The sequence below is a fragment of the Hyalella azteca genome, unplaced genomic scaffold (genome assembly GCF_000764305.2).
Source record: "Hyalella azteca isolate HAZT.00-mixed unplaced genomic scaffold, Hazt_2.0.2 contig15593, whole genome shotgun sequence".
NCBI lineage: Eukaryota > Metazoa > Arthropoda > Malacostraca > Amphipoda > Hyalellidae > Hyalella > Hyalella azteca.
In genome coordinates, this window is record NW_025945436.1 from 270,334 (window position 1) to 282,623 (window position 12,290).

General features: G+C 37.3%; 1 protein-coding gene across 1 annotated transcript; it reads right to left on the minus strand.

The window, feature by feature from the left end:
- Positions 1-140: 140 nt before the first annotated feature.
- On the minus strand, positions 141-11,522 carry LOC108673613 (L-asparaginase 1). Its single transcript, XM_047884553.1, has 13 exons — positions 10,972-11,522; positions 7,910-8,027; positions 7,292-7,409; positions 6,709-6,820; positions 6,302-6,427; positions 5,799-6,009; positions 5,183-5,412; positions 4,663-4,728; positions 3,911-4,021; positions 3,290-3,517; positions 2,791-2,964; positions 1,669-1,842; positions 141-1,277 (listed from the first exon to the last, which is right to left on the minus strand). Exons 1-13 carry the CDS (start codon positions 11,059-11,061, stop codon positions 1,122-1,124), a joined length of 1,914 nt encoding a protein of 637 aa, XP_047740509.1. The 5' UTR covers positions 11,062-11,522; the 3' UTR covers positions 141-1,121.
- Positions 11,523-12,290: the final 768 nt, after the last annotated feature.

The following is a 12,290-nucleotide window of genomic DNA, read 5'->3' on the forward strand; positions in this document are numbered from 1 at the left end:
ATATGGATGCCGTTTGACAAGCAGGCTGACCCTAACTACCATCGTTATTCAAATAAAACTGATTTATTTAAAGTTGAATTGTTAAATCTGTGGTTGATTGTCATGGTGTTAAACAATACGGTGATTGTACAACTGGATTTGGTTAGTTTATAATTTTACCACACAAGGTACAACTGCGGTCGAAGTAACGCGATATGCAAAGAGCTTATTCAGGTCAGGCTCGTTCCTGGAACGCAAGGATGATATCAAATCAAATTTTCAAGCGATGTTACAATTTATTATTAGTCTCTGTAAATAATTCACTGACAAAAATAATCATGAGGTGGATGTCCGGAGCATGATTGAGTTTTAAGAGTCAGATCAATACATTTTGGGAAGTTCCTGTGGACAAATATATATAGTGTGAAGTGCCTGTTTTAAAATCTGTACTTTACAAAATGATTAATTAGCTTCGCTCTCGCGAATCGGCTTCATTTGATTCTCTCCTTAGAATGCAATGGTTGAAAACAGACTTTATTCAGTCATTTTGATCTGAATCGCCAAATTAGTCCAATAATATTTCCGTGCGTTCAAATAGAAAGATTATACAGTAATTTTACACAATACTACACATGAATTTCTATTCAAAATGCTACTACTGTAAGGTCAATATTACAATAAAATAAATTTTAAATTGCGTGACTCAACCACCTAGCCTTTTAATTGTATACCAGTAATTCATGATACAGGTAATACATCAGCAGGCGGAATACTTCCTGTCAATAAGAAGTATTCTTACTTCACAGCTTAGAATTAATCGTATAATTTACAGTTTATGTACTATGTTTACAGAAAACTAGCTTTTTTTAGGAAGACAGGCTGTGATTGTAGTCCACGAACACTCGAGTAAAACTGCGTTGACAATAACATTATTATCATTAAAGTTATAAATACAGACAGTACTTCTAAGAAACACAAATTTCACGAAATTTCTTTAGATTATAACATCAGCGTGGCCTTGTTTAAGAACATTAAGCGGGTCACTACTTCAAGATCACTGATAATCACAGATGCAATATCAGTCTATTTATTGCATAATATTCCAGGAGCGGGAACAGAAGCAGGAGAAAAATAGAAACATTTCACTGTGGCTGGGCTTCACAGAGCGCTGCAATGCCTGCGTGGCCGGCAGCGGTTGCCAACATGGCAGCAGTCATCTTGGTCTTGTCCGTCCTAGTCGTGCTGGCGCCGAACTCTAGCAGAGTTCGGACCACCTTCTTTGCTCCAGTTATGCATGCCTGTCATCGTGTCATTGTTATGGATCCGTTATATGAAACTCCGTGAATATTTTCAGTCAAGATATTATTAGTACATGGAGCAAGGAAGGGAAAATTAGTGATTGGTCTCGACGTAGTAAAGGAACTACGTTTTTACGGATTGTTGGTGAAAAGTAGTAGATTATTATCTGGAGGCTTCAAAGATATGCAATCATTCAATACCCGTGTAAATTTTATAAATAAGATTCCATGTTTAATGTCATATAAGAAACTGTTGAAGGCAACTTTCGATCACATACAGATAATGGGGTGTTCTTGCTATTCCCCTGACCGCACAAAATGGATATGAAACAAAGTATGCTACATATTTTCAAAGCACAATATTTTCACTGAGTACATATAGGACTCTTACAGCATGAAGCGCAGTCCTGCCGAGGGTGTCCGGCTGGTCGACGTCGGCCCCGGCCCTGACGAAGGACTTGATGCGCTTGACGTTGTTGGTGGCCGCTGCAGAGACCAGCTCCTCGCCTACCTTTGTCGGCAGCTCCATCAGATGCGCGCCCGTTTGGACTAATAAATCGATCACCTGACGACGATCGAAAGGGAATGAGCTAAAAAAATGTAAATTAATTACTTAACTGTCACTGAGTATAATTTTGTGAAAACGAAAATACTGGTATAGCACAGAGATATTTGTGTGGTGTGAAGTGAGTCAATCACCGATTAGCGCGTTACTTACGGCAATGATGTGTACAAAAGTCCGCAAGTATCTCGGAGATACATCAAGATAATTTATATGCGAGTTGTTAACTAATTTCAGTTTTTTCGTTTGGAACTATTCGAAAACAGTCCCTGAAGAACTTTTGATTTTTTTGCGAAGCGTTGTGACTTCACGTATTAGTTAAAAATATCCGAGAAATTAGTTTTGGTGTAGACATCATCACACAATATGACTAAATTACCGTCCCTTCAACGTCAAACACTATTGCCTAGATAGATTGTAACTGCTGATTTACAATAGAGTGGCTACGTACCAGTCTAGCAATGGCCTTCACGTTTCCTGACTTTGTAATTCAAACAAGGGCATAACTAACGAAACTTTGATTATTGAACACAGAAAATTTTATTACTAACAAAATTTAGCAAATGTTCGCCAAAACAGGCTTCAAGCCAAAGCCACAGGTTGAAATTATTTAGTATCTAGGTCTGCAAAATATTAAAATGCCACAATGTATAGTAATAAATCCTACTACAATTCAAATCAGACAAATAACATAGCAAATGCTCAGCATCTCCGCACAATACCGTACTCGTCTGCGTCGAGATCAAAAGTAACACGCGGAGACGGAGTGATGCTGAAAACTACTCATAATAAACAAATGCTACACAAGATGCATATAAGCTGCGGCTACAAATAACAATGACTCCATGAGCCCCTCTTATAAATTAAACCAAGAGTCTCAATTATAAATTAAACTAACTAAAGAATGTCATCAATGATTACATATTATCTGAAGCAAAGCCGTTACCACACCTTGGTCTGGTCGCATGAGACGGCCGCCCAGAGAGGCGTGAAACCCTTGGCGTCTCTGACGTGCACCACGGCGCCGTTCAGCAGCAGCCACTCCACGACCTCGAGGGCGCCCTCGCACGCTGCCACGTGCAGGAACGTCGTGCCCATCGCGTCGCGCTGGTTAACGTCCTCCAGCTGCCACGTGTAGAGTGTTAAGAATATTCGTAGGCGAAGATTTATTAATTCCCAATAACTGATATGTCTGTAGTATTTTAACGATTAAGAAGATATGCAAAATTGTTCAAATAAACATTCTTTTAAAATTAGGTGTTACTAAATACGAGTTCAATGGAACAAATCATATCTAAAAACGCCGTAAAGAAAATCGAAAAAAAAAATTAAAAAATAGACTGTTGCAAGTAATCCAGTACTGAAGACCACAGTACATACATAATTACGCCTGGTTTAAATGGTTTAAAAAATTCTGTTTATTTATATTTTTCGCTTGGCCACCACAGACGTGTTCACGCAGGCGGTCCATCCTCTGGAGGTCGGCGTTGACGACGGCGTTCATGAAGAGCGTCGGGACGAGCAGCTCCTGAAGGTGCCGCTGGTCCTCTAGGGACGCCAGCTCGAGGGCCTGGGCGATGTGGGCGATGATGTCGTCCACCGATGTGTCGTCCTCGTTGGCAGCGCCGTCAGATGTGGTAACAATCGTCATTTCTCCTCTCAAGTTACTCTGCATCATCTGAAAATACATTATTGCTTACTTTAAAAAAGCTCATCTAATTCGTTCCACCTAAATATAACGAGTTTTTTATGCAAATTTGAATAACTGTAAATATGACGGTACGACAGTTCATTACTTCGAGCAGTTGTATACGAACACTCGGAAATCAGGCACACTGAAATATTTTATAAACAGAACTAACAATTGTACCTCGATAAATATGTTATTTCCAACAATGAATCACATCTCATAAATATAAAATTCAGTTTCGAATTTTCCTTCAGTAACTGGAACCATGATGTTTCAAACAATTGCTTGTTTGAATCCTACAAGCATACAAACGTCCCTATGAGAAAAGGATGCTGCTCGGCTACATTATTTGCCCAAGAAACTTCATTAACTGTGAATCACCTTTTTCTTCGTCGCAAAGTCGACGTCCTTGGCAAGCACATAGCTGAGTTTGGCGAGGGCTGCTTCAGGAGTCATGTCCAGTCCCATGAGCACTCCAGCGCCCTCCAGCGCCTGCAACACCAACCATGTTATTTATTAGCAATTAAGAAATTAAACTCGAGTGCCGAAATAAAATAATAACTCAGAATTAAATAGAGAAAGATACATAGCATGTCCAGTTGAATTTTGACTCATAACATCATCGTTATCAGTTCAAATCTGTGGTTATGCAAATTTGTTTTTTAATATACTGAATTTTTATTGAATATTTTTTCCCAGTAAATTTTAAAGCCATTAAGCAAACACAATATTTGGTGTATTAGTAGTAGAATTATGTCTTAGAGGGCACGGATGCTTATTAAAAAGTTTAACTTTTCATAGACGAGTTCAAGAAAAAGGCGTACATAATTTTTTTAGTTATGGCAGTCGTTTTCCACAAGTTCTGTTAAACCAGTATTGCCTCACCTCAAATGTTCTAATCTTATCCTATTCTAAGTTTCCTTGAACATAAATTCCATTATATGACCGCGTTTCAATCATGTCTATGCCTAATAATTAACTTAATGAACTTAATTTATTTCAGCAAATTCTAGTTTTCAAAGAAATAAAAGTGAAGCATTAGATCAATTTTTAAAACAATTTGTATACATTAATATACACAACGAACTGTAAGACAAAATACAATCGTTAAAATAATAAAGCACTCGACCCACCTCGCCGGTCTCGTAGATGGGCTCGACGCCGCCATGCATGCACTGCGTGATGTTGATAATAAGAACATAGAATTATGTCTTAGAGGGCACGGATGCTTATTAAAAAGTTTAACTTTTTGTACACGAGATCAAGAAAAAGGCTTATAAAAAATTTCCAGTCATGGCAGTCGTTTTCCTCAAGTTCTGTTAAACCAGTGTAGCCTCACCTCGAATGTTCTAATCTTATCCTGTTCTAATTTTCCTTGAACATAAATTCCATTACATAACCGCCTTTCAATTATGTCTATGCCTAATAATTAACTTAATGAATTTAATTTATTTCAGCAAATTCTAGTTTTCAAAGATTTGAAAGTGAAGCATTAGATCAATTTTCAAAACAATTTGTATACATCAATGTACACAACGAACTGAAAGGTAAAATACAATTGTTAAAATAATAAAGCACTCGACCCACCTCGCCGGTCTCGTAGATGGGCTCGACGCCTCCATGCATGCACTGCGTGATGTTGATAATAAGAACATCTCTGGCCGCTGCAGCTTGTAGCACCTCTAGGATGTCCGTCCTGTTGCTGGGGATGTTGCCAGCTCCGTAGGTTTGTAGGACAGCCCCCTTGACGGGGCTCAGGAAAGCCCGGACGCTCTCCGTCGATATCGAAGGAAAAATTCTCAAAAGACCAACGTTTGGGTCGAGTTGTGAAAATACGGAGAATTTTGAGAGAGTGGTTGGTCGGAAAATGTTTCGGTATTCCACTGTCGGTGAACAGGGAGGAAATTTTAGTGCAACATAGGTTTCAATCGGTATTAAATAACCAGGAGCGACAAAAAATTACGAATAACGTACAGGTTCACAGAAAATTATTTACTGTGTACAATTCAAGATATTGTTATATTTATACTCTGAATTTCTTTATGGTTGTGTCTCGTGTACTTGAATTCGAATATTTATTCAAACACAAATATTTCTGATTCCGTTTCATAATATATTCAATTGAGTAAATAGAAATGTAATTGCGCAACACCAAGAAGTATGTGAAAAAGTGATATAAATCAGAAAAAGGAAGTCTAGGTTTTATTAGGTTTAAGGAAACCGACTCTCCTTGCAAAGGAAGATTAGGTTTTAAAAGGAGGGTCGTTACCATTGATTGAAATGCCAGCAGTAGCAAGAGCTGGGAAATTTGGCGAATCAAAAGCACTGAGGCGACCAGAAGAAACTTTGGTGGTACGGTTACCACGGTAGAGTTTGTTGTTGAAGAACACAGTCACTTCTGGGATGTTATAGCATCCTGCCATGATCACGGAGCCGATGAAGTTGTCCCTGCCATCACTCCTCGTCTCGAACAGGGGAATCTGTTGTCATATGATACTAACTATTGAACACGAAAAATTATGATAATTCAATAATTGCTATGAATCCTAAAGCCAAAGCATTCTTGATTTGTACGCCTACTCCGGAATCGTAGTTAAATAAAATGTACCAAAGGTAATTGGTCAATGGTTAGCGATTTAATTTTCAAGGATTTAGAGTTGTATTGAGATTCTTACATATTCCCTTATCCGAGAGCCTAGCACACGGGAAATAAATAGAAAAAATTGACAATTTAAATCACGCTAATAACGCAAAAAATTGTAGAACATTGACCTGGGACCCTGTGATGACGACGGGCTTGCCCAGATTTTCCAGCATGAAGGACAGAGCAGCTGCAGTGTACGACAGCGTGTCTGTGCCGTGCAAGACCACGAAGCCGTCGAAATCTTCATAAGTTATCTGTACATCATACACATACATAAAAATATTCTGCCAACAAATGTACTCTCTCAGAGACGCAAGTATCTTTCTTTTTCAAGGACATTCGTAAACATTTTGTAGGAGGATTAGCTAAATATTTAAATAAAAAACAACTAACAAAGACATTTTTACAAATGAATAAATAATTATTTAATTCAATCAAGATAGGTATTATATCAAGTATTTAATACGTGCAACTTGATTAATGTAAAAGAAGGCATAGACTAAAATACTCTCAATGCTGCATTTTTCGACATCACCCTGATATCCTGGGCAATTCTGATCCAGTCGTCCATGGTCATGTTGGACGAGTCCAGGAGCGGGGAATATTCGTGCACCCAGTAAACGACGCGACGCTTCTCCCGACAATCTCTGCGGGACGATGAGCACCAATAATAGCGAATATTGCAGGATTGTTATTTCTTGCACTAATTAATGTAAACTTCATTTAATAATCGAATGGAAAAACTCATTCCATCCCATTTATGAGATGATTTTGATTCCCTTCATCTCGCGTGTTGAAGTTAGCATTTGATTGCACCTAATCCGATAAACATGAAATTAATTACTAATGGGAAACTAAATCAGTAAAATTCTTGGATGGAGTAAGCAATGGGCTAATGTATTAGTGCATTTATTATCTTTCATTTATTTAGTTCTAGTTACTATAAGTTATGAGTGGAAGCTTGAGTCTGTCGAGGTTCTTCCAGTCGATTACACGTGCTCTGACTTTCCATGCTAATTAAATTGGCATTATTATTATTATTATTATTATTAGATCGCGAGAGAACTCCTCTTCATTTTATAAGAAAACTATCCGATATTCGCTATTAGCAGTCTTACGGCAGCACGAGGGGCGGGCTCTGCAGCATACTGAAGCGGTCGTTGGCGTACTCTTCATCGTGCATGTGAGGATACTTCCTCAGGCGGGACTCCAGCTCCCCAGGAGTAGGAACCAGCTCTGTTTATAGTTATATTATCAATTTACGTTTGGAGAAAAGTTCAATTCAATGTATAATTAATTAGCATTGGATTGTTCAAGATTCTGTTCATATTGTTGCATGCTAGTCAAAACGCTTATGATTTCGACTAGGGAATGTTAATAATTTCTACATGCAAAGATTCAAAATATTAAAGGAAAGAATTTATCCAGTTTTTCTATTCATAACATGTATTTTATTTCTCTTAGTCGCAGTCAGATGACAGACAGCTCATAATAAACTAACGCGAGAAGCAAATCTACTGCGAATACGTCGCATTAATTGTTAAGGTCGGTGTACTAATTTATAGTATAACGAAAACGACGATCACTGTAAAGGCACACCGATGAAATTATATTCTTGAATAATAATTTATGATCACATCCAGGGAATTTTGTATTATCGCTTAAGGTTCGTGTAAAATAATGTGGATAAGTATAGCTTCGATTGAAAACTTGATTGTAAACTTAATTTAACTCACTGCCACGGGCGTTCATGGTCATGCCGATGGTGCCTCCAGTGTAGAAGATGAGCACGCGCGACTCTTGCCACAGCCATCCCGACAACACGTCCAGGCTCGACCGGTGGTTTAGCAGCGACTGCCATCAATATAACGTAAATGTTTTGATTTTTATTATTATGGGTGAAGTGGAAATAGGTCTATTAGAAATAATTTTTATATTAGGTTACCTGAATATGTCGCGTTAAACCTTGTAACCAGCTCAAATCATGGAAAACACAAAAAAATAATAAATCCGTTCCTGAATTGGAAATATCCAGCGAAAATATCGTTAAAGAAAAAGACGCATAAGGAAATTATACGCCCGGCTGCAGTTGGTGCAACCTTCAAATATTTTAAAATTTATGCCTGATGCTCCTGGTTGCTAAAGAGATTTATGGTACTTCACCACTTATGTATAAAAAATTAGAATTTATTGGCGGTCAGTTGGAACCATGCATACAAATACGAACCTACAAATACAGGACAGGGTCACTGCAAAAGTCTGCAGAATTTGAATCGCCTGGCTAACGTGGATTGGTATGCACGCTGGCGTCTATCGCTGAAGATCCACGCCCCCAAAACCAAGCAGTCAGAACCGCGCTTCACGAGGGTGGAGTTTTGTTTTATTTGGTCTTAGATCTTCCTCATAGTTCATGCATCTCTATCAAAAACCGTTACTTCCATACAAACGACGCTTCAACGCAAGAGCATCTTACGCACAACAAATTTATTACGCTTGATAAGCGGCTTCTAAAGGCCTCGAACAGGCACGAGTGCCCAAAAGTAGCTTCTATAAATGTAATGGCAAGCTGAGACTCAATATACGCAATAAGAAGATACTTCTGAGGTTAATAGGCGTTAAATTTTCTACATTAAGCTTTTTATCCACTAACGACATTAATTTCAGTTCAGTGACCTTTGTGTCAGTTAACAGACGCTGAAGCGGTGCATTTCTGCAACCGCAAGCAAAGTTCCAATTTACCATTCAATTTGCTTGTCGAGTTCGGGTTGGACGAATCTGTACCTACGTTTTTATTCGAACTTAACTTATTGCAGATAAGTTGCAAGACAAAACTAGCATTATATTCTTACTTGGCAGGCTGTTTTTGCCTTTGTTAGTGAATTTCACTGACCAACGTGTCTGTATGAGCTATTTATTAAGGTGACCTGGCTTTAGTAGTAAAGTATTCTTTCTTTCGTCGTGGATATATAAAATTCCTTTGAATCGCCTATAACTAGAAAAATATCTAGAAAAACAAGAATAACTTATCTGAACACCTCATTCAATGTTGTTATGTCAAACTGCGAGATAGAGATTCATCTCACGTGTATAAAAATGGTTAACGATATTGTTCTCAGTCAACAAAATTCAAGGTTAAAACCGCATGGATTTGCACGATGTTATAATCCTTTCAAATTTCGAGCAAATATGGGTGCGCGTTACACAAAACGCAAACACGAGAATAGGTTACCCCAGTCTTCGAAATGGGCGTATACCAGTTGAATCTAAAGTGCGTTAGCCCTGGAAAGAAGGACTTGATAGAGTCCAGTGAAGATGAAAAGATAACTTCATTAAATCAGTGAACTGCTTGCGAATTGTTTAATAATTAATAGTTAGCCTACTGATTAGCGCAGCTGCTCACAACAAACATAAGAGGACAAGGAAATTTTTGGGTAGACAACCTCTTAAAGGCTTCAAACGACAACTTCCTGTCGTGCACGGAAGTAACGTGATAGTAGCAGATAAGCATTTTCCCCATCGATTAGACTAATTCAGAATTTTCCAATTCCTGTACTGTAGGACTAATTTTGAGATTTTTCCTCGTTTCAGTTATGTGGCTTTTAGGCAGGCAGAGGTGCTTATTTCTGCCTTTCAAAGTTTCGTTTCTCCGTTCCTCTCATAAACGAATTCGTGTGGGTTTCGACAAATTAGAATTTATGACAAATTTAACAGTTTCGTAGCTACAAAGTTATCATAACGCTTTATTCTATTTGAAAAGAAACCACCATATCTATCCATTTAAACACGTCATCGATTTACATTATTGGTCGAAATTAAAATCTGAAACTCTGACTTTGACCAAACCGACAATGTCACTGAACTGTATGCAGGGCAACAACCGACATCGATATTACTTTCGAAACTGGTACAGCTTACTGACATTTGAAAGCACAGATAATTTTGATGAAAAAAGCGCCACCGGTGGAACTTTCTACTAGTTTTAATATTTGTTGAGAACTACCGTTGCTATAGGTTGATATATGTGTTAATGTAATCGCTACTTATGGATCTTCGGCCAAAAAAGAGAACTATAAAACTATGGAGATTCATCCACAACCGCGCACGACATTGACACCGCCGCAGCATATTGCCGAGGAAAAATATTCGTACAGAATTCAGCAACGACAGCCTTTCGTATAGAAGAATAGAACAGAATAGTTCGTATAATAGATTGCATATAATATAATCTAATTAATTCAAGCAATAGATTTAACTCTCTATTAATAGATCGTATGCAAAGTGAAAGGGAAAAAATGAGATAGAAATATTAAAAGAGACATGTTACAATTGATTGTTAAAAAAACATGTAACAATGTTTTTTTAAAGAAATGTAGCATGACATGTAAAGACATATAAAACATGTAAAGACTCTTTGTTTAAAGAGACATGTTACAATTTCATTGATTTAAATTTTCAGGATCGAACAATATTCTCCAGATGACCTTGGTTGATCAAAATGCAGTTTAATGAAGTAATTTTAATTTATTAACGACGTTTCGAATGTAACAACATTGATTTTCAAGTCATAGCAAGCATTGAGTACAGATATTTTGGCGGAAATAAATATATGATACACGTAAATATTATACAACACGAAAATTTCGAAATCAATCATCTGACAAATTTAAAATGAAAGCATCTCGTTTGTTTGGATGAAGCAGAAATGAGCTTGAACAATGTATTATTTTCGCACAGTTTAAATCACTGAGAGTAATGTGTATATGCATGATTTCATTCATAAGTTAAGCGATTCTTTTACCTTTCTTAGCTTCTCTGTAGCTTCTGCAGTACTGGCCGAGCCTGTCTTAAGAGCGCTTAGAGTGAAAGGTTGTTCTGCTGGTGACGACATTGTTGGAGTGAAGCATGGTCTTCTAGTGCACCTCCTTATATAGTGAACGTCGTGGCCACCCCACCCAAAAGTTTACTATTTAATGAGAGATGACTAGAATTGTAATATTCATGTATTGAAAAATACAATTGACTTTGTATTTGTCACCTGGTTGCAGCATAATCTTTGATTAATTCACTGAAAATATGTTCGACAGAGATATGGATCTCAGTCACATTATATTTATTTAACATCTAAATAAATTCTCCCGCGTGAGCTGTGTCGTTTGGAGTTTCTTTCGTGACAACGACTAGTTGAATAATCGCAAGGTTTCTATCAGATATATGAATGTTTCTGAAAAAATATTAGGCCGGAAATATAGGGCCGACAATTGTTAACGCATTATAACAAAAAAGTTAGAATGCGTCAGAGGTGTCTTCAATGTTGGGCCAGACCAAAGAAGTGACTACGAATGCACTACAATAGCAAAGGGAGCATGCATTAAATTCTAAAAATTAATAGGAAGTGAAATTACTCTCGAGTTGTAGTGTATAAAACCACAGCTAAAAACATAATTAGTGTCTCGTCTACGTCAACCAAACCTTCAATATGCGAGTAGAATCTTTTAATGCTTCACCGCTCTCCTTGAAATCAACTATAAATATGAACTTAATCTTTTTGGTCTCCCTTGAGTTAAAGCGGAACAAAATTGTTTATAGGTTCATCTTGAAATATTGGTCTGCAAACTAGGTCTAGAATGGAAGGAAAATTCTCACATCGCTAATCCGTGTCATTATCATTTTCATCATCATTGTATGATCGCAAATTTTGTTAACATGATCATTCATATATTTTATTTGTTAAATTTTCTTTTTGAAATTCATGAAATTTAATCTCGCAGAATAATGATTAAGTTAAGGATCTCTTAAGTTAATGCAGTGATAAATACAGGCTTCCGGCCCAAATGGTTATTCACTCTATTTTAATTGCTTTCTCAAGGTTCGCGATTGTCTCTGAATAATAAATTCATAGAATTAAATGGCCACTAAGAAAAGCAATAAATTGATTCCCTGGAAGTAATTACAATTAATGCGAAGTCATTTACTGGGCTTTGAGCTCTGTGAACTCAAGTTCATCATGAATATAAAAGAGGAAGAATGAACCCACTTTATTTACTCGTAGAGTTTGAGACCGTGGACTTGTACTATTTATTAACGTTTATAGCATCATTGAATAGCTATCTGATGGAA

Excerpts from the sequence above, each read along its gene's own strand:
- LOC108673613 (XM_047884553.1), bottom strand. The coding sequence starts at position 11,061 with ATGTCGTCACCAGCAGAACAACCTTTCACTCTAAGCGCTCTTAAGACA. Across the intron at positions 6,428-6,708 it reads GAATTGCCCAGGATATCAGG|ATAACTTATGAAGATTTCGA; the intron begins GTGATGTCGAAA and ends TATGATGTACAG. Across the intron at positions 4,729-5,182 it reads AAGCTGCAGCGGCCAGAGAT|GTTCTTATTATCAACATCAC; the intron begins GTTCTTATTATC and ends ACATAATTCTAT.